The sequence below is a fragment of the Oryza glaberrima genome, chromosome 9 (genome assembly GCF_000147395.1).
Source record: "Oryza glaberrima chromosome 9, OglaRS2, whole genome shotgun sequence".
NCBI lineage: Eukaryota > Viridiplantae > Streptophyta > Magnoliopsida > Poales > Poaceae > Oryza > Oryza glaberrima.
In genome coordinates, this window is record NC_068334.1 from 8,662,857 (window position 1) to 8,686,091 (window position 23,235).

The following is a 23,235-nucleotide window of genomic DNA, read 5'->3' on the forward strand; positions in this document are numbered from 1 at the left end:
TAAATGAAAAGAAGTAGATTGCAATTCACAATAAAAATAGAGAAAATTCCCTACATGCCCCTAAGAATATGCTCAGTCCCTTATATGCCCATGAATTTCACCTCATGTAAGCCTTAAATGCCCCTAAAAAATTATTTAGTTTTTTATTTAAAGCCTGAAAATTTATTTTAATAGCCTCTTTATCCATTCCATTAGTTAATCATGATTTGTCCGTTAATTTTTTTTTTCAAAGTGACTATACCACCCGTCTCATGCTTATTTGCTAGCTCAGTGACAAAAACACAATTCTCAAGTAAAAAAAGGATTCATTTGTAAAAAACCAAAGCAGGACCACAATTTTGAAATATTTAATTAAATTTAAATCAAATTTGATGAAGTTTGTACAAAACTTTCACCAAAATTTACCCAAATAATAAATAATTTTGGTTTCTAGTTGAAATTCTTGTATGGATTTAACAATAAATAAATATATTTTTTCAAATTGAAATTTTGTTTTTCAAACTGTGGATCAAATAATTTTGTACCATTTGATTTTATTATAATTAGAAATTTTCACATTAAGATTTATGAAGTATGTAACATATTAGTATGACAAAGAAGTGATGTAGTTATTTTTTTTTAAAAAAAACAAGCCAACGATCAACTAACGAAATGGACATAGATGAGAGCAGAGGGTTTGGAATTTTGATAACCACCAAAATTTGGGAGATTTCATTGGTTGCGTGAATGCGGGTGTTTTTGACCGAAATGATTTTAGATTGAACATATTATGATTTAATTTAAATAAAATTTGATCAAATTCATAAATATTTGAAAAATCCGAAAATTGCAGGGGAGATTTCTTCTTGTCGGTGTGGTCCAAAATTATTGAAATTTCAAACCCTGGATAAGAGATAAAAATGAACGCATGGAAACATAATGGAAATGAGGCAAAATTCACGGGCCAGAAAATTTTCTATGCAGACTTTGGGCCTGTCACCGACCCAGTCTCTTCCCTCTCCCTTCATCCGTGGCCCAATCCAAACAGCCCAAGCAGCCCATCCAACGGAGACTCGATTTGGACCGAAATCACGTTACCCAAATCCGAATCGGCCTCGAATCCCCCCGGCCCCGATCCTGCTCCTACTCCAGACGATTGATTTTTTCTCGCTTTTTTTTTCTACTGCAAATTTAAACTTCGCCGCCGATCGCAACCTCCCCTTCTCTACCGCTCGCCGCCGGCGCCATCATGGCCATGGCGGGGAAAGCGACCGCCGTCGACGTGATACGCGGCCTCAAGCGGCGCGTCGACCGCTGCCGCCGCCAGTACGCGCCGTGGCTGCCGTCGAAGCTCGACGAGGCCTTGAGCGTGGGCGTCAACCCGACCCTCTCCCTGCTGCTGGACATGCTGCTGCTGCCGCTGCCGCCGCCGGTGCCGGACGACGAGCTGGGCGCCATCAAGGCGGCGCTCTACGAGCTGGAGGATCTGCTCGACGACCTCGACGACCACGCCGGCGTCAGGCGCCGGCCGGGTCGCCCCACCTGGAAGGTGAGTTTGGATTAATTGGACAAGTTTTCTCCCCTCCTCTCCACATCACACAATTCACTCCCTCTGTTTCAGGTCATAAGATGTTTTGATTTTAGTAATTTAACTAATTTTGTAGAAAAAAGTACTAATATTTTTAACCCAAGACAAAATTTATTTAATTATAGATTTAATTAAAACTATGCTGGTGTTATAAATGTCACTACTTTTTTTATACATAATTAATCAAACTTAGAGTAATTTGACTTTGACCAAAGTCAAAACGTTTTATAATCTGAAACGGAAGGAGTAATTTTCAGTATCTCACTATCAAATTTTGTTCATCATTTGGTACTGTGATATGATATTGTCGATTAACACGCTTCATAATGTCTTTGTCTCGGATATTGAATTGAAGTATTGCCTCGCAAAAGAAATAAAGTACTATTTATGTAAAGATATTGAGCCTACAGAGTTTCATGTTATTATGTCAGATAGCAATTTGTTGGTTGGGGGTAGAGTGGACATGAACATTTTTCCTGTTCAAAGCTATGGCTCAGTGCCTCACATATATCAGTTGATACATCGATCCGTTGAGATAAATGTGATTTCTTAAGCCTTGCATTAGCAGAAGTAGTTTTATGCTAGTACTTCTTTCTACTGTCTGTTTTAGATTGAAGAATTAAAAGAAAAAAAAACACATTGTTGTGTTGTATTGCTGCTTGGCATTTCTTGGCTAGCTAATTGTCTACTGCCACAGTTTCCCTAATTTTTTGCATACATAAATCAGTTCTTTTTTTAGCCTAGCAATTTGTTGTTCTGTAACTTGACTAAACATTATCCAACCCACACTTCATATTTACCGTGCACCTCTTCCACAGCACTGTTGGTTGTACAATACTACAGACTATACAGTAATGCTTGCAATTGAGTAACTCATGAAAATCTGTAACTTGTGCAGACAACTGCAATACCATTTGCTACCATACTAATCATGTTGACTTGAGTTGCTAGATGTTCATTAGAGTTTAACTATATATGCCAATATAATTTTGTACTATATTGGCATAGTCTTTTGGGAACCCAAAGTATTTCAACTAATGGGAGCAATTTTTGCAGGAGACATTATTCTGGTTATCGAGTCCACTACTCTTGCATTCAACTGTGGCCCATAGATTGAATATAGTCAGTACAAAATTAAATTTTGTGGCTGGAAGTTTTTCCTTATTTCTGAAGCGGAATAATGATGCCGAATTCAAATTACATCATCAGCATACTAATCCAAAACACGAGAAATACAAGGAGATGGCAGGATTTGATGGACCCACAATCATTGGAAGGGATACTGAGAAACAAGATTTAAAAGATTTGCTCTCGCAAAGTAATCCTGATGACCTATCAATCCTTCCTATTGTTGGCCTTCCAGGTTTGGGTAAAACAAGTCTTGCCAGGTTAGTTTTTGAGGATAATGAAGAAGGTTGGGACTTTGATCTTAGGATATGGATTCATGTCGACGACAATTTTGACCTTGAGAAATTTGCAGTGTCCATTATCTCGGAAGCTAACAAATTGATGAAAGGAAAATTTTCCCACATTCTCAATAGATCAGATTGTCCAAGCTACTTAAAGTTTAAGGATTGTGTTGAAGAGATTCTTTCTAGTAGTAGCTGTTTAATTGTTCTAGATGGTCTATTATATGCAAACGAACACTGGTTGCCTGATCTGAAGTATGTGCTGGGGAAGACTAAACATAAATGTACAAGATTTATAGTGACGACTTCTAGTGAAGAAGTTGCAGAAGTGATGCAGACTATTCCATCTTACAAGTTAGGCGGTTTATCTGAAGATGATTGCTGGACTTTATTTTCTGAGAAAGCATTTGGAGGTAGGGATGCAATAATTCATTCATGGCAGACAAAAATTGGCAAGGCGATTGTAAAGCGGTGCATGGGCATGCCTATATTAGCTCAATCACTTGGTCTGATGGTGCAGAATCAAGACATGGAAACTTGGCTTGCTGCAGGGAATGATGAATTGTGGGAACTAGTGGAAAGACATTCCCTCGAAACGGAAGTGTTCTCATCATTCAAGCAGATATATTACAACATGTCCTTGATGTTAAAATCATGTTTCTTATATTTGTCAGTCTTTCCGAGAGGATCCGACATAGATAAGGATGAACTCATTCGTCAATGGATTGCATTAGACTTGATTAACTCAAACAGACATGGGACCTTACCTGCATTTCTACACGGGGAGATGTTCATTGAAGCACTTGTATCAATATCATTTCTTCAAATTGTCAACACATCCTTAGTAAGTTGTTAAATATTTTTTCGGTTATTAATCTTGTCCTGTTTTTTCATGAACAATAAGCTTGGTTAGCTTGTTACTGTTGCAATATTTTTTTTTTACTAATACTGTTGCAATATTGGTGGTTGAATATTGTGCTTACACTAACAGGAAAACAAGAAAACATTATTTTGCAAGTAATGTATATTCTTTTATTTTTCACATCTTCTGGGTTTTTGGTCAGGCTTATTACATGTTTAAGTGTTCAGTTTGGATTGTTATTATGATATTTTGCCTAAATTGTTGGCCCACATCTAATTTGAATATTCGATACTGACAGATAATTCTGATAAACCGACAATCTTCTTTTTTAGGTTTCCGAGAAGAAATGCAAGAATCCTCCTCCTACCATTCTTAAAGTGCACAGCTTGGTTTATGATTTTTTGAGATATATTGCTGCGGATGATATCTTTACTTTGGATTGTGCGAAATCACCAAATGTTTGTGTAAGAAATCAACCTTTCCGGTATGCAGTATTAAGTAACTACAGTTGGCAAGTTACAATGCACGAAGATTTGATAGCCAAGGCCAAGGCGGCAAAAGCAGCAATTTTCAGAAATTGTGAGGCAACAATGCCTATTGCGGATATATTCCCAATACTAAGATACTCACGTCTCTTGGATCTCAGTGGATGTCTCTTTCAAGAATTACCTACTTCTATCGGTGAATTGAAGCATTTGAGATATCTCAACGTTTCGTGCTTCAGGATAACTGAACTTCCCAACGAAATGTGCTTCTTGCGAAGCCTTGAGTATTTGGATCTCTCACAAACATGCATCGAAGTTCTGCCCTTGTTCGTCAGAACTTTTGATAAGCTGAAATACTTCAATCTGCAAGGATGTGGCAAACTCAAGAACTTGCCTCGAAACATTGGTGATCTCAAGAGGCTAAAACACCTCAACCTATCATGTTGTCCTGAGATCAGCAATCTACCTGTATCTATTTGTGGTCTTCATGAACTTCAGTTGCTCAACCTATCAAGTTGCACCAAGCTTGAGCTACTGCCTCATCAATTCGGTAACCTATCCCGTTTAGAAATTCTTGAATTGGCAAGATGCTGCAGTCTTCAGCGATTACCAGAATCGTTTGGTGGCCTCTCTAAGCTCTGTTCTTTAAGCTTAGCAAGTTGCTCTGGGCTTCAACGGTTGCCAGATTGTATTGGTGAGTTGTGTAGTTTGGAGTACTTGAACATTTCACATGCTCACCTTGAGCTACCGGATTCACTGACCAAGCTCCAGAGCCTCCACATAGTGAACTCATAGGTTGTGATCAACTGAACTAATGAGGGACAATCTCAGTTGAATGGGCAATAGCAAGAGGTGTATCTGACTGAAGAGATACGGTGTTGCATATGTATGCACTAATGTGTTTTTCTTGTAACCTAGTGGAGCAATTTACTGCCAAGAAAACCATGAAATTCAGTATACAAACGGACAGTTTAACACTGTTGTATGAAACACGGAGATGGAGTTTCATCCCTCGAGGGGACATACCTTCGTTTCTTACATGCCCCTAAATAGTTATATGTATATATATATTTTAAAAAATGATAAGATAGATTAATATAAACATACAAGTTCGAATTGGACTTCACAAATTAAAGAAACACCCAATGCAACATAATCCTCCTCAGCTTAACTATCAAGTTGGTTAGGAAATTTTTATCTTGGATCAAAGTTTGGTGCTCATGCTGCTACGATTTTGCAATGTGAAAGTGAAACCGAGTGAAATCAATTGGTCAGGCTCAGGGTTACCACTTCACTCTGAACTAGTCTGAACCAAGCTTACATCTACTGCGACCCAAACTCACACTTCACACCACGCGCCCCATCGATCAACCTCTCTCCCGCCAACGCCAACGCCAAGTCCCACCTATTAATCTCCTCTCCTCTTCTGCAACCCGCGAGCTCATCCCCGCAACAATGGCGCCGCCTCGCCACGCCCGCCTCCTCGCCGCCGCCATCGCCGTCCTCCTCTGTCACCTGCCGCGTTCAGCTGCGTCACCGTCGTGGTCCGACGCGGCCGCCTCGCCGCCGTCGCCGTCGCCGTCGCCGCTGCCGCAGCTGCGCCCGATGATGCAGCACCGGAGCGTGCTGCCGCCGCGGGTGTCGGAGCTGCCGGCGAGCCCGTTCACGGCGAAGGCGGCGTTCGTCCGGTACTGGAACCGGAAGGTGCACAGCAACCACCCGCACCCGGCCTTCTTCTTCGCCAAGCTCTCGCCGCTGTCCGCGCCCGACGCCGCCGCGTTCTCCACCCTGGCCGCCGCGGGACAGCTCGGCTCCAGGATCCGCGCGTTCTGCGCCGCGGCGTCGCTGCTCTGCCCCACGACGCCCGGATCCTCGTGGTCCAAGTCCTCGTCCGACGGGGATGGCGCCGCCGCGGCTGCTGCCCCCGCCGGTGGCGGTGGCGGCGGCGGCGGCGCGGCGCCGTTCAAGAACTACGAGAACGGCAACTTCAGCAGCTACGGAAACAGCGGCGGCGGCGGCGCCGATCAGTTCGCCGTGTACTCGAGCGGCCACAGCAACGGCGGCGGCGGCGGCGGCATCGACTCGTTCCGCCGCTACGGCAAGGGGTCGCAGGGGCGGAACGACTCGTTCACGAGCTACGAGGCGGAGGGCAACGTCGGGACCTCCAGCTTCACCTCGTACAACGGCGACGCCACGGGCGGCGCCGGGGGCTTCTCCTCCTACGCCGGCGAGGCCAACACCGTGGCCATCTCCTTCGGCAACTACGACCACACCGGGAACGGCCGGTCCCGCGAGTTCTCGGAGTACACGCAGGACGCCAACACCGGCGAGGAGAGCTTCGCGGCGTACGGCAAGGCGGCGAACGGCGCCGCCGAGTCGTTCAGGACGTACGGCAACCATTCCAACTCGATCGCCTCCGGCTTCGACAACTACGGCGACAGGGCGAACGGCGCCTCCGATGCGTTCTCCTCCTACGGCGCCAGCGGCAACACGCCGGAGAACACGTTCAAGAGCTACGCCTCCGGCAGCAACGCCGGCGTCGACGACTTCAAGGGGTACAGGGACGACGCCAACGTCGGCAACGACAGCTTCACGTCGTACGCGAGCAACGCCAATGGCGCCGCCGCCGGCTTCGAGAGCTACGGCAAGTCGGTGAACCCCGGGAGCGTCACGTTCAAGGGCTACGGCCTCGGCTCCAACCCCAACCACCGCATCGGCTTCGCGCGCTACTCCGGCGACAACACGACATTCAAGGCGTACTCCAACGACGGCGTCGAGTTCAAGGAGTACCAGAACATGTCGAAGATGGAGGTGTCCAAGATAGAGGCGGCGGCGCGCCGGCCGCCGCTGCTGTGGTCGCCGGATCCGGGGAAGTTCTTCCGGGAGCGTGACCTCGTCGCCGGCAACCGGATGCCGATGCCGGACATCGCCGACCGGACGCCGCCACGGGCGTTCCTGCCGCGCGACATCGCCGCGAAGATCCCGTTCGACGCGGCCGCCGTGTCGGCGCTGTTCGGCGCGGCGCCGGGCACGGCGATGCGGCAGGTGGTGTCGTCCACGGTGGCCGAGTGCGCGCGCCCGCCGAGCCGCGGCGAGACGAAGCGGTGCGCGACGTCGGCTGAGGACGTCGTCGACTTCGCCGTGGAGATGCTCGGCGACAACGTCGTGGCGCGCGCCACGGAGTCCACGGCCGGCGGCGGCGGCGACGTCAGGCTGGGCAGGGTCGCCGGCGTCCCCGCCGGCGGGAACGTGACTCGGTCGGTGTCGTGCCACCAGAGCCTGTTCCCGTACCTGGTGTACTACTGCCACTCGGTGCCGACCGTCCGCGTGTACGAGGCCGACATCCTGGCCGTCGATTCCAACCAGAAGATCAACCATGGCGTGGCCATCTGTCATCTCGACACGTCGGATTGGAGCCCGAATCACGGAGCATTCATCGCGCTTGGTGGAAAACCCGGTGAGATGGAGGTGTGCCATTGGATCTTTCAAGGGGATATGACTTGGACAGTAGCTAATTGATATACACACTGGATTGACTTGTTTATGTTTATTCTGTTCAAAGAAAAGGAAGATTTTGACAATTTTTTTCTTTTTTATTTTGAGAGTGCACGCCTCGAACTATGAATTGTATGGTCACTTTTTACAGGGAAAAAGGTTGATCCTACCAAGTTCATATGTTTCATCATGCAGGATGAGGAATTTGTTTGAGTCATGAAAAGGATGCATAGACTTTGGGTGTTCTAAGTTTCCCTATGAGGACATGAAAAGGATGCATAGACTTTGGGTGTTCTAAGTTTGTCCAACTCCATTTGAAGGGGTGAAGCGTATATAAAAGCTTTGTCCTTAATATATATTTTTGATGTAATAACAAATACTCCCTCTGTTAAAAAATATAAATATTTCTAGGTTGTTTAGAAAATACTTAGGTAAAGGAAAAATATTCACTTACAGTAATCTCATTGATTGAATTTTAAATTTTGAATTGTTTAGATTCTCCTCCGGAGAACTTGATTTGCTGAAAAAAAAAAGTGTATTTTTTTTGTGTATTGGAATTAGTGTATCAGGAATGCTCATGTTGTGGCAAAATTAACCACAATACTCTCTCTATCCCATTATTTAGATCTATAGCTAAAATTTGCTATCTTTTGGAATTTATGGAGAACAAACTTTAAATCCTAGAAATGCATGCTTATATTTTAGGACAAATGAGTACAAGACATTGGGAAGATTTTTAATGTTATCCGAAATTGACAGCAATAGGTCGCTAAAAAGACATTTTAAAGAAAAATACTCTGATTCAAATTCAAATTCCGCAGTCTCTTAATTATTGAATCAGGAGTGCATATAGTCACTCAACTTCCCGAAGATTTTTTGGGTTTATGAATATTATATATGCATACTGTTAATCAAATGTAAACTGGTAAAGTAGATGGATTGGTAAAAGTGGTGGTTTGAAAGCACCTTGTGCATGCTCATGCAAATATATGTAGCACCAGGAGTGCAGCTTGTTCGCTTATCCTCACCTAAAACCTAGCGATGGAAGTGTGAACATTCATGTTGGGGTTAAGTTGACGGTCAATGGCAATCTTCTATATTTCTTAATTATAGCTATCAAAATCCATCTCAGAAAACAGTAGTTTAGGTGCAGATTTGAGTGGTAAGATTAACTATGTATGGACCATTAATATGTAAATGAAGGTACAGAAAATGTGATACAGATGCGTGAACCGTTAAAGGCTGCTAACCAAACCAAATATAATTTACTACTACAATGTTTCATTATATTTAATTGACAATGTTGACCGGATGTTGCTTTAGTTTGAACTCTAATATCTGTTGAATTGTTTAATTATGATAAACGAGGTTTGAACATTTATATTTACCGCGAAACATACTATATATAGTAATATAATAATTTTAAATTTTTATAAGCTTATTTATAAAATAGGATTTGGTTAAACCAAAACAAGGAAAAATAAAAATGGCCAAGTATTAACGGAGGCAGATTAGCTGAAATTAGTGCACTACGACTGGGCTTATTAAGCCTTCATACTACTCCAGAATATGAATAAGTTCACTTTAGGTCCCTCAATTGTCGCCGAGTCCAAAATTCGTCCCTTGAGCACAAAACCAGGTATAATGCATCCCCCAACTTACAAAACCGGTAACAAGGTCCCTCGGCAGTATTATCCCTGGTTTTGGTTAACGTGGCGCCTATGTGGCTCCTTAGACTAGATATTTGTCTCACATGGCATTGACATGTCGCTTACATGGTAATTCGATGCCGGAAAAAGAATAAAACCATGGGATTCACATGTTAGTTACACACACAAAATAATAAAACATGGTGAGCCCAATGTGGCCCCACATATCATCATCACTCCTCCCTCCTCTCTATCCCCTCCCTCTCCTCCCTCTCTTTTTCCTTATCCTCCCTTCGACCTTCTTCCAGCAGCATGCCGCTGTTGAGAACTGCCTCCACCGCCTTGGCCCCGAGCGCACCCCCAAAATGGATGAAGAGGCGGGTGACATGGTGCTCCTCGAGCTCCGTGAGGCGTGTGGTCGGCGCTGGCGGAGTAGAGGGGTGGCGGAGAGAAGAGGGACGATAGTGGAGAGGGCGCCGTCCTAGATCTACGCGGACAGGAAAGACGGGCGGCGGACCGGTGGGTGGGTAGCAAGGAGAACAACAGAGAAGGCAAGTGAGACGGGTGGTGACCTTGGTGAGGTGGGGAGACCATGGCTGTCGTGAGGGCAGTGCTGCACTTCGGCGTCACCGACGGTGTTGGGGTTGGCCGAGAAGGGCCATGGAGGATACGAAGCGTCGTTGTCTTGAGCTCCCCCGCTTGGTGGCCCAAGCAGCAAACATCTTCCAGGAGCTCGTCCGCCGCCGTTTGCTCCTCATGCCATCGCTCCACTCCGCTTCGCCTGTTGCCCCTGTACGCTGCCCAACGCCGCTCCACACTTCTTTTTGTAGTGTAGAGAGAGACGATATAGATAAGAGGGCAGGAGTAGGAGGTGGGGAGGGTGAGGAGCTCACCCGTCGCCCGCCGCCCGCCGCCCCTCTGCTCTGCCCATCCCTCCTCTGTGTCGCCTACCACTACTCCGCCCTTCTCCTTGCAATGCACGGGAAAGATAAGAGGAAGGAGTGAGAATGACATGTGGGGCCACACGAGCCTCACCATTTTTTTAATTATTTGGTGTGTAGCTAACGTGTGAGTCCATGGTTTTTTTTTCCGAGATTGAATTGTCACGTAAGCGTCACATCAATGCCACGTGGGACAAAGACCCAGTCAAAGGAAGAAACACGTAGGCGCAACATTAGCGAAAACCAGGCACAATACTGCCGAGGAATCTTGTTTACACGGTTTTGTAAGTTGGGGGATGCGTTGTACCCGGTTTTGCTGTGCAGGGATGAAATTGGTCTGGGCGACAAATTGAGGGATCTAAAGTGAACATATTCCTCCAGAATACTACTAGTTCTGGGCGTCTTGGGATGCTGTGTGGGCTGGAAGAGATGGTCCAGGAATACTTGGTCCATTCAGTATGGGCTTTAAGACGACTCTGAGAAGCATGAGAGTCCATGATAGATCGTGAGCCGGGATGGATACACGTTGCAACTGACTTGGAGGCCCATCGTAGTTGGGCAGGAGAGGGGTTGAGCCGGGATGGATACACGTTAGCATTGGTTGGGCAGGAGTCCTGGCCAGCGCGCTTTGAGCTTTTCCGGGATAAGATTTTTGTGTTTTTCAGTTACACATGAGTCGGGTAGAAGGAATTGCCCCTTGTAATAGGAACATTTTCATTTATACCTACTCTTTAAATCCCAAAATATAAGATGCAAAAAGTGACCGACACAACTTTAAAATGACACCATTACCAAAGTATGAAAGTATTTGTCAAAATAAGTGCTTCCAAACATATGTAAATAGTGATAAAAAATATTAACAAATGTTAAGCGGTAGGTTATAATGGATATATTAATCCTACCAAATTTATGTGTAAATACAGCTTATATGTAGAGAGATAAAAAAAGAAGATGTTGTTAAGTCAAGCAGTGAGGGGAACCGCTTTCAAGGGGTATAAATTAAATGATACAAAAATTAATTAGGGGGTTAAGTGCTCCACCAAAATTATTTAGGAGGGTGTACATAGACGGTAATATGTGCTAAAGAATCACATATTATGTATGGTCAAAATGGAACCACTTATGTTTTTAATCCCTACTTCAAATACTTGATTTCTCTGATAGCTGGGCTGGCTGACTCACCTTGCCGAGCGGATGTGTTTGCCCCTATATGCAACCAGTTTTTTTCGATGTTTCATAGTACAAAACAAAACGTGTATGTATACATGCAATTGACTAGCACATTCCTCTTCCTTAAATTTATTTTTTAAAATCCTTCGTCTTAATATCTCTAATTCCATTAGATGTATATATGAATTGTTATTATTGAGATGATCCAAACAAGAAAGTGATAATAATTCATTTCTGGTCTTTGTGTTTATGGTGGTTATGCCTTACAACACTGTACTTGCCCTGGCAGAGCCAAAATTCCCCTATCGCTGCCCCCATGAAATGTAATGGGGCAACAATTTTTTCTCATCCCCTCACTCCACACGAAGAATTTGTCCACGTGAAGCCTCCGTCACCGCATATATCTAGGTAACATACTCATCAATGGCAATATGTTTGTATATGTAATTTCATTAATTTTAAGATATACGAACCTACTTTTTTTAAAAGTGCTTATAGGGGTAGAGTGTGCAAGCGTGTATTTATAGGGTTGAGTTTGCATGCATGTTGTACTGTTTCGGAAAAACAACACCACCACTGTTGCAACATGAAGCGTTATTTTCGAAATAGTAATAATAAAAAATATTATCAAGAAGAGGAGGCTTCAACTATATACGTGGCGATGTTACCTAAGTTCTTCTCTCTCAAGAGTCAAGATTGATCCATATCAAAATAACTGGCCACATCTCCAACTTTTCTAAACGGATCTCTTCATTTTCTTATACTCGTACAACTGCTAGCTAGCTAGGATCGATCATAGTGCGTATCACGTGCACAATTTTCTTTAGAAACAACACCAAAAATGAAGGACAAGAGCGTCGATTGACTTGGACCCTTGCTTGGTGAATTGGTGAGATACCTCCTTTTCTATATATCCGCGTGGTATATTAACAATATATAAAAGTCAGTATCACTGATTCACTGTGTTTATACACGGAACTGACCCGCAAGTACGTACTAACAACCACTGGTGGAGAAACCATCTTTGTTCGGTCACCCAAAATTCACAATAGTCCCGGTTCGAATAGAAACCGGGACTAAAAATTTTTAGTCCCGGTTAAAATCTTTTTAACCTTTAGTCCCGGTTGGTAACATTAACCAGGACTAAAGATCATTTTTAGTCCCGGTTCAAAAAGTTGTCGGGTCGAGTTAGGTCCCAGCTCATTTTTAGTCCCGGTTGGTATAAACAGCCGGGACTAAAAATAGATCTTTAGTCCCGGTTGTTTATACCAACCGGGAGCAAAAGATCAACTGAGCCGCGCACGCCAGTCCACCGTCCTCTTCCCTCTCATTAATTATCCTTTATCTCTTCGATCCCACCGTCCTCTCCATCCCTTCGCTAGCTAGCTTATCCCTCTCAGCCTCAACCTCCTGCATCCATTCTCCTCTCACCTTCCTCCCCCTTCTCTTCTCTTCCTCCTCCTCCTCCTACCACGTGAGGCCGGGCGGCAGCGGCAGGGAGGCGGGCAGCCGAGCAGGCGGCAGGCGAGGCCGGCGAGGCGGCGGGCGGCCGGCGAGGCGAGTCCGGCGAGGCCCGCGAGGCGGCGGGCGGCCGGGCGGGCAAGGCCGGCGAGGCCCGTGAGGCGGTGCGCCGCCGGACGGGCGAGTCCGGCGAGGCCCGCGAGGCGGCAGGTGGCCGGGCAGGCGGGCGGCGAGGCCCGCGAGGCGGCGCTCCCCGGGCGGGCGGTGAGGCGGCGGGTGGCGGTGCTCCCGGTGTGGCGGCGCTCCCCAGGCGGCGGCGGAGCCCGAGGCGGCCGGCGGGAGGCCGGTGAGGCGGCGGACGGCCGGCGCCCGATCTCTATGATGTGGTTTTTTTTTTCCTGATCTGTGTGATATGTGCGGCCGATCTGTGCGATGTCGATTTTTTTTCTGATCTGTGTGACGTGTGATGTGTGAATGAATTTGTGGAGATGTTTTTGTGATTTTGTGAATGATTTGTGATGTATTTGGGGATAAAATGCAGCTTGATGTATTTGGGGATTTTGTGATTGATCTGTGATGTATTTGGGGATAAAAATGCAGCTTGATGTATTTGGGGATTTTGCGAATGATCTGTGGTGTTAAAATGATTCGAGGATAATATGAATGGTGGTGCTCGAAATCATGAAAGCAGGAAAAAAAAGAAAAAACATTAGTCCCGGTTGTTAACTCTAACCGGGACTAAATCTTTAGTCCCGGTTTTTAACACTAACCGTCCCGGTTATTTTAACCGGGACTAAAAATATGCATCTTTAGTCTCGGATTCGTAGTCCCGGTTGTATAACCGGGACTATTGAAGGGTTGTGAACCGATATTAAAAAGGATTTGTCCACCAGTGAACGTGAGATAATTAAAAGACCTCTCCAATAATTGTGTACCTAGAAAAACAAATCCGCGGTTCACAAGTGCCACCATCGCTGTGCTTGGGGGTGGACGTATGAAAGACTGCTTCCAGAAAGTTTTGCGCCAAAGGCAGTCGGACTCTGGAAATATACATATTAATTTTCACATTTATGATCATCTATTAAAAGTTCTATTTCGGGAAACGGTCGGTTAATTAGGTTGATCGTTTGTGGAAATCATGGTATTAAGGTGATTGGCATAAGCGAACGACTCTAGCTAGAAAAGTCTTTTCTTTGGCGGCGCTCTTAGAGCAGGCACAATAGCAAACTAAAAGCCAGTTAGGACAACACCAATGTATATAGCTAAAGTAGTCCATATAGATGGGACCCACATTTGTGGATTTTAACTATTGCAATATTCACAATGTATATGGTTAGTAAGTAGTATGAGGAGGAGAGAGGAAATAGAGACAAATGACATATTTTATTCTATATGGGTAGCCCATATGCTTATGGATGACTTTTGTTATTTCTCTTCTATGGACTACTTTCACAATGTGGTTAGATAGCTGAATGTATTATTTTATTGGCTATGGACTGGTTTTGAAGTACATTGTGGATGCCCTTATAAGTACATATGGAGAAGATAAAAGAAAAAAAAGATGAGCAGCCAGTTATAAGTACATATGGAAAAGATAAAAGAAAAAAAAGATGAGCAGCGGGTAACAGGTGGGACCATATATTAATAGTGTAGGACTCCCTCCGTTTCACAATATAAGTCATTCTAGCATTTCTCACATTCATATCTAGGCATATATATCTATCTAAATTTATTAACATCCATATGAATGTGAGAAATGCTAGAATGACTTATATTGTGAAACGGAGGAAGTACATATTTATAGGTAGTTATTGTATAAATTAGCTATAAATGATTTGGAGCTAGCAGTTGGCTATACTATTAAACTTGCTCTTAATATAGCCTCCTGTTCTTATATGTTTCCCTCGTAACTCTTTGGTAATCTACTAAAAGCTTAAAATGCCGAGCATCAAAAGTTGTTCACATCGTTCTATACGTACTACCACTCCGCCTCGCCACCTCCTATTATATCCTCCTCTTTTATCAATATATATATATATATATATATATATATATATATATATATATTTTAAGTAGTATATATATATACTACTTAAAAAAAAGAGGTACTTACCTCGTCCGTCAAAAAACCGGACGAAAAAAACCGAGCACAAAAACCGGGCGAGAAAAAGTCCGATCACAAAACGGAGTGTAAAAAAGGGCAAAAATAAAATTCTGTCCGACCCAATAAAAAAATAGGAGCCTGGCAAAAAAAACGAGCCAAAAAAACCTGGCGAAACAATAGTCCGATCAAAAAAAAATCAGAGCGAACAAAACGGGAGAAAAAAAAAGAGTCCGATCCAAAAAAAATACGGAGCAAAAAAAAGCGGAAAAAAAGGAAACGAGTCAGTAAAAAGAGGGTGAAATTTTTTTTAAAAATTGTCCGATTCAAAAAAAAGGAATTATATTTGACACGGTAAAAAAAATCGACGGGGCATAAAAAACCGAGCTAAAAACCCGGGCGAAAAAATAAAAAAAAGTCCGATAAAAAACAGGGCGAAAAAAAACAAATCTGTCCAATCCCAAAAAAAAAGGCAAAAAAGGGGAAGAAAAATCGAAACGAATCCGACTCTGTCAACGCGGTAAAAAAAGGCAAAAAAGATAAAAAAAAATGTCCGATTCCAAAAAAAAAGAAATTATATGTGACGCGGTAAAAAAATCGACCGGGCGAAAAAAGGAAACCGAGCAAAAAAACCGGGAAAAAAAAATAAAAAAAAGTCCGATAAAAAAAGGGGACAAAAAAACAAATCTGTCCGATCAAAAGAAGGAAAAAAAGGGGAAGAAAAATCGAAACGAATCCAACTCCGTCGACGCGGTAGAAAAAGGACGAAAAAAATAAAAAAAAGTCTAATTAAAAAGAAAAATGAATTACAGGTGACGCGGTAAAAAAAATTGAATCCTATTATATCTAGAAGGTCCGACACAGTAATAAAGTGGTGAAAAAAACCGTTCGTAAAAAAAATACACGAGAAAAAAATAAAAAGGGCGGAAAAAAGCGCGGTGGAAAAAAGTCTAATTTCTATTCGTCGTTTTAGTTGTCCGTTTATATCTCTTCTTTATCTCTAATCTAATATAATCTAACTATTTAAAAAGAGAAGTTTCTACCGTATATTTTTTAAAAAAAAGATGCGCGAGAAAATAAAAACGGTTCAAAAAACGCGTGAGGAAAAAAATTGCCAGAAAAAAGTGCAAAAGAAAACGCGCTAGAAAAAAAGTTCCATAGTAAAAAAAACACACGAGAAAAAATATTTCCATCGTCTGTAAAAAAGCAAAAAAAAAAAGAAAAAAAAAGCTAAATTGATGGACACTTGGTCGGATAGGCTCCATCCACTTTTTTCCATCTCCTACACGACTTTTGTTTGTCATCTATTCTCCTGTAGTGGAGACCCTGCACATCTTTGTATGCAATTATCATACTATTTTTTTAAGTATAGCTATTATTCTTGATAACATATTATATAAAAATAATCTTAGAAAATAAACATATTTTAATTGTTATTTAGAGAAGAGTGCACAGTGACTCTATTTTGTGTAGACTTGACCATACGAAGCAGTGTAGGATTTGATTGGTTGCAAGAATGAGATTAAAAGAATATTTTAGATTATATGCATGTTGTTATATGAATAATTCAATTATAATTATTTTAGGTAAAGCAAAAAACGTAAGGTTGCCATCATCGAGATTGGGCTATTACATTTAAGATGTTCCAATTTTCTGATTGTCATCGACATGGTTATGAATGAAAAACGTTTATTATCATTACGTTTTTTTCACCCGTTGCAACGCACGGGCATGTTTGCTAGTGTGTGTCTATATATATATATATATATATATATATATATATATATATATATATATATATATATATATATATATATATATATATATATATAAGGGTTAGCGTGGTGAGGCTGACAAAGGAGTGAAGAGATAGAGTGAGGAGAAAATCCACGTTACGAGATATATATATCACCACAAGTGAGGAAGAGAAGTGGCCAAAGCTGTCATCAGATTAGGGACAACCCATGGGACAACCTGGATCTAAACACCCCTTAGTTTCTTGGGTTTCTTGTGTGTTTTTTTTATGGGTATTTCGAATATTGTGGCGCTGTGTTTTTGCTCAAATTCTATACCGATACTTAAAAAAAAAAAGACTCTAATAGTCTAATTAATGGTGGTGGCCGAATGTGCCTTTTACATATCACCCCCTAACTTCCTAATACTCCCTCCATTTCACAATGTAAATCATTCTAGCATTTCCTAAATTCATATTGATATTAATAAATCTAGACATATATATATATATATATCTATGTAGATTCATTAGCATCAATATGTATGTGGAAAATGCTAGAAGTCATTGTGAAACGGAGGAAGTATTATATTACAACTAAATCATCTAAATAGTTAATCACATATAAGATTAACTTAAGGTGAGTATTCCCTATTAAAAAAAGGTGGAAAACATATTCCATGGAAAATATATTTTTATTTTATTTGAGGCAATATTATGATATTTTGTCTTTTTATCCATAGCGAAGCACGATCATTTAGCTAGTATGTGAATAAATCTGGATCGTGCAAATAATTGAGTGCGTTGTGTTTTTTTATTTTGTATTCGGTATGCGAAATTAATTGTTTATTGTTCATTGTGAGTACAATAATATTGTGAGTACAAATATATAGTTTTGCACAAGTAGTCAAGCCACCACATGCGAAAATATTCTTTTTATAGACGGTTTTCTCAATGTATCCCCTATGGAAATTCTGCTTCAGACACGGCTATCAGCCCGTCTATGTAAAGGCAAAGTTTTCTAAGCATTTTATTAGTGATTGTTGGCACCATTAGTGATGAACAATCAAGAGAAATAACGAGGGCATGCATACCATATCTCTTATACCACTAATGAAGTGTACACAAAGAGAATCATGTTACATCTATAGATGCAAGCACCAACCCCCATATCCCCCAAATAATCCATCTGTCGAAATAAGATTTCGGCAATAATAAAAGGGGTGGCTATCAAGTTAGGAAAGTGGATGGGTTTGGAAATAAGGAATTTTATACAGGTTCAGGCCTTCTTATTCAAGAAGTAATACCCTACTCCTGTCCGGGGATGATTCTGCCGAGTGTGTTATTGATTGTATAAAATTGGGAAAGAGAATCGTCCCGAAAGGTACCCGGACCCCTCCTTATATAGGGGAAGGGATCCGTATTACAAAGTACAGTCCATATCCTAACGGAATATGGGATTACAGATAAAATACAATCGTAACCGACTAGGATCCCGGGTATTTTCTTGACATACAAGTTTAGAATCTAACCCGAGTCCTCATAAAGATATTCTATCTATATTTGGTACCATATATCCAGCTGGAATATAACCGCCATGTAGATATGGGGTAACCATAATCTCCACAGTAGCCCCCGAGACCTTCACAGTTGACCAAAATAGTCTTCTCGAAACAAAAAACAATAATCCGAGTGCTTCAATTCAACTTGCTCCGGCTTGCCGAGTGCTAAAAGACTGTGAAGGGCGAAAATAAAACATGGTGCATCGAGTAGATGCACCTAATTAGGTGTAGCCCCCGACTATGTGATTAGTTGAAAAAACTAAACATATAGTCAAGAACCGAGTGATTTTATATCGAAGCATGCATGGTACTCAATACAACACCCAGCCGACTACTTCTCACTTGAATACATCAAGGATAAAAAATATGAAAAGGGCCGAATGATAACCACTCAAAAGGTCTAAAAATAGATATATTTGGTAGGAATCCGAGTAAGAAACTCTTAAAATGATCCACCAAATTTGATAAAGATCATGGTAATTAAGAAGTTCATTAGCCTAGGCTATAACCCTTACCATAATCAAAATAAGCACATGACATGCTAGGAGAATGACTACTAATAAACCAGTCATCTCAAATTAACCCAACAGCTTTTGCAGCCTAAAAAAGCTTACAAAAAATGGTATAACACCTTTCTGTCGGGCACCTTTTCATGTGCATCATAATAATTCCAAATAATTATTGAATCGCGTTAAAAAGGATTTCAACAGCATCGGGCCGCATCATTGTGAGCACATATTGCCAAAGCAAAAAGCGCCTAAGTCCCTAGGGATCACAACGGGCCACGCTGAAAACATAATTGGGCTGAAGTACTGTACAGGCCCAGGCCCATTAGTACTCCTGATACCCTAAAAACACCGAAGTCCAAACGTCGTTTCGTCTTCCCCGCCGAGACTCTCGCCATTTTCCCCATTTCCTGCTACAGTACAAAACTGCGCCGGGCAAACTAGGGTTCATCAATCCGCTCCAATCCACCCTCAAAAACTTCACGAAATTTCTCCCCGCATCCACCGCTCCGACTCCCCATCCCTTTCCAGTCGTATCTCGAACTAAATCAAATCATCCAGTTCACATTCATGGCGGAAGAAAGAGAAAGCTTCGAGAGTCAGTGGGCGCCCTCCGATGTGACGAAAGACAATCTGAAGGAGATGGTGGCGCACGGCGTTCTTCTAGCAAAAGAGATCATCGGGTGGCGACCGGCATTTGGTGAGGCATTCCCGACCCCCGATACACACGAAATCGTGGTATTTGCTCATTTCTTCTATGGCGGATTTTCTCTTCCAACCTCAAGATTTTTCTGGGGTATTCTGAACTTCTACAGGATTAGCTTGCATCATCTGAATCCAAATTCCATAGTGCATATTGCCAATTTTATCCATGCCTGCGAAGCTTTTCTGGGCATTAGGCCTCATTTCGCCTTGTTCCGCCGCATCTTCTTCCTCAAGCCCCAGCCAAATAAGAGCAAACCATGCGTCGTTGGGGGTGCTGGTTTCCAACTCAGGGGAACACTAAGCCAAAAATACTTTTCCATGCCCTTCAAGACCTCAAATAAAGGCTGGCACGCAAACTGGTTTTATGTTCAAAACCCCAAGCCTGTTCTTCCCGAGTACTCCTGTCTTCCTCCAGTTTACCGGGATACTTGGAACTCACTGCTAATGGGAGATGAAGCTGCACAAGCAGTAGAACTGATGGAGAGGGTGATAAAGCTGAAAGAACAGGGCCTTCAAGGAGAACAGATCACCCGGCACTTTATCAAGTGTCGGTTAGCTCCAATCAAAGAAAGATCTCGCACAGCCTTCGAATTTGACGGCAAGCATGATCCAAACCGTGAAGATCCAGGTTCTCTTGACTTCAAGGTCATGAAGGAAAGGATGTATAAGATCTTCTCAAACGCCATCGTTGTCAGCTACTCACACTTGCTGCCAGTCGTACCGTTCAATGCATTCAATCCTCCTCCACCGGTACGTATTCATACACTTCAACCCTTCTCAAAATATGATCTTGTTTTCTTGTTGAATCAGTTAACAATGAAGGATATTACACCCAGGAATTCGCTTTGATGAAGTCGGATCCCCCAATCGCTCAACGCCAATCTCCCCGCCACCAAACTGGGCAAGGGAGCGGAGGACCAAGAATTCGGTCTGAAACTCAACCAAGTGCTTCTGATCCAGTCGGCCAGTCAGATTCTCGAAAGAGGAAGCTGGTTCTAAGTGACGACGAAGCCGATGATACCACCAGGAGGCCTGAAGACCGAGAGACGACCAAGAAACTACCAAAACAGGCTACTCCAAGGAAGAAAACATCCAGTCGCCCTGTGCCAAAGATCAGGAAGTCTTCTAGGTGCAACTCATATAACGATCTCCCTTGTATTGATGCGCACCCATTGTGGCAATAATACTGATAATCAAATTTGCAGGAAACCATCTGATATAGACCCGTCTGGGAAAGACTCTGACCCGACTAACATGGATACGAGTTCTTCCAAAGAAACCGGGCCAACTGTTGGGGATCACCCGAGTGACAATTAGCCGGCAACAGATAATGTAGAATCTGGTAATCAACCCCCAACTGGAACCCAGTCGGCCGAAGCCGAAGCCGGAGTTAATCAGGAGCCCCCGACTGGAAACCAGTCGGACGCAGGGCCAAACCAAGAGATTCCAGAAGTCGAAACCCAAGCAGACAACCCTCGCGGACAAAACGCCAGCAATAACCAGAGATCTGGATCTCCTTTAAAGGCATCCGAATCCACTCGTCCTCGTCCAGAAATCATTACGGGTAAACGCTTTGTCTGAAACCATGTTGACCCAAATAACTCTGATCAATTGTCTAACCTTTGTCAGTGAATACATTAGGACCAATGATTGGTGATGAAGAAGAAATCCCCCGTATACAAGCAGCCGAAGATTCGTGCCCTCCCATTCTGGTGAAGTGGTGGGATGATAATCTGCAGCCTCAAGGAATTGTAATAAACCGGCAAAAAGAAGACGAAGAGGTCTGTCTACTGAAAAAGGCACTCAACCAAGCGACTCGCATTGTAAATGTAAGTTCCTGGATGCCTGACCTCAGCTATCTTGTTTGCCATCTGGCTCGAGTGCTGATTAAACTGCCCCGCAGAGGATTCATCTTAGGAACGAGGTGAAAACCGCAACCCTAGAGAGGTTAGTCCCTCATCTCGGAACCCTCGAAGCCACCAGGAATCAACTGCACGAAGCGAAAGAACTTGCCAGGAAGAATGAACATGATCTGAGGGATCGGATCGCTGAGCTCCAGGAATCAAATTTTGAACTGAGTGGCTTATCAAAAGGTACACACAAACTCTGCTCAACTGACTCATACTGTTATCTTAGCAATCTTGATTAACCGTAATCAATGTAGTGCAAGCTGCCAAGATATCTCAGTTGGAGAAGCATATTCAAATTCTAGAGAATGACAAGGCAGAACTGGCAAGACAAAGAGACCTGGCTTTAAAAGAAATTGAAGGTATCAACAATCAATACCTCAAAAGCCGTTATCCTCCATATGCTGACTTATTAATGTGAATCTGTTGATGCAGACCGCAAGATCAAATCTCAAGCTCAATTCGACGTCCTGGTTGGCAAGATCAAAAAACTTGAAGGAGCCCGGGATGAGGTTGCTAACGCTGCTGCCCCAATTGTTCAAGCGATGTTCTTCAATAACAACGGCCCGAGTGCACTTGATACTTCTGAAATTTTCGACAAGCTGAGAGTTGCTCCGGATACATATTTCAAGAACATCAAAGAAGCTGGAAGTATGGGAGCAAGTCTGGCGTTGGCGATGACCAAATCTCTTTATCCGAGGGTTGACGTTGATGCCATTGATGGCTTTGCAGACGGGACGAGCGAAGAAGCTGCTCTTGACCTCATTAGTGATGCGCAGAAAGCCGCTGACAAGATTGCTGCTGATGTAGTTGAGAGATTTCAGGACACCGATCTTCGACCGACTGGTCCTGATAATTCAGATGATGAAAAGACTGATACTGATTAATGTACCAATGATTTTGATGATTAATGATGATGGAGGCACAATTTGTACAATACTGATGAATTTATGCTGTGCTTGATATCTTAACTTAGTTCCTGATTTCTTAAAAGTTTTTGTCAAACCTTGTTGAGCCTAAAACCCGCAAAAGTTGTTAAAAAACTTTCAGTCCTCATTGACTAAGCCAAGAAATCAAGCAGGGCAATGATACATCAAGTAAGCAAATTGAATTGATAAAAATCACACTCCATTATTATTATAGTAGCCCCCTGACTGAAAACTTCAAGGAAAAACTTGAAGTTAGCAGTCAAAGAGGAAAGATACAAATGAAATGCCTAAGCGTAAAATCGACAAAGGTGTTCAATATTCCAAGGATTGTTGATGAGAGTACCGTCTTCGCGCTTGAGTCGATAAGAACCCGGCCGAGTGACTGCATCAATTATGAACGGTCCTTCCCATAAGGGAGATAATTTATGCCGATCCTATGTTGTTTGAATTTTCCTCAGAACCAGGTCACCTTCTAAAAAGGCTCGCGATCGAACATTCCGATTATGATAACGGCGCAACCCTTGGAAATATCGAGTCGATTGAATTAAAGCTGCTTCTCGGGCTTCTTCTAGTCGGTTGATGTCGTCTACTCGGCCTTCTTCATAGCCCTCCTCGTTGAAGTTCTGAAATCGTAGTGATTCAAATTCCACTTCACTCGGCAACATTGCTTCTGTGCCGTAAACCAAAAAGAACGGCGACTAGCCGGTAGCCCGACTAGCAGTAGTGCGTAAAGACCAAAGTACGGACGGCAGCT

The 23,235-nt window shown here is 43.0% G+C and overlaps 2 protein-coding genes across 2 annotated transcripts; both read left to right on the forward strand.

Annotated features, from left to right (window-relative positions):
- The first annotated feature begins 3,411 nt into the window (after positions 1-3,411).
- Positions 3,412-5,118, forward strand: LOC127784271 (disease resistance protein RUN1-like). Its single transcript, XM_052311467.1, is given in 3 exon segments — positions 3,412-3,483; positions 3,485-3,820; positions 4,171-5,118. Coding segments are annotated over 3 exon segments (1,356 nt in total).
- Positions 5,119-5,603: 485 nt separating this feature from the next.
- On the forward strand, positions 5,604-7,961 carry LOC127785164 (BURP domain-containing protein 14). Its single transcript, XM_052312585.1, has one exon. It carries the CDS (start codon positions 5,779-5,781, stop codon positions 7,840-7,842), a length of 2,064 nt encoding a protein of 687 aa, XP_052168545.1. The 5' UTR covers positions 5,604-5,778; the 3' UTR covers positions 7,843-7,961.
- Positions 7,962-23,235: the final 15,274 nt, after the last annotated feature.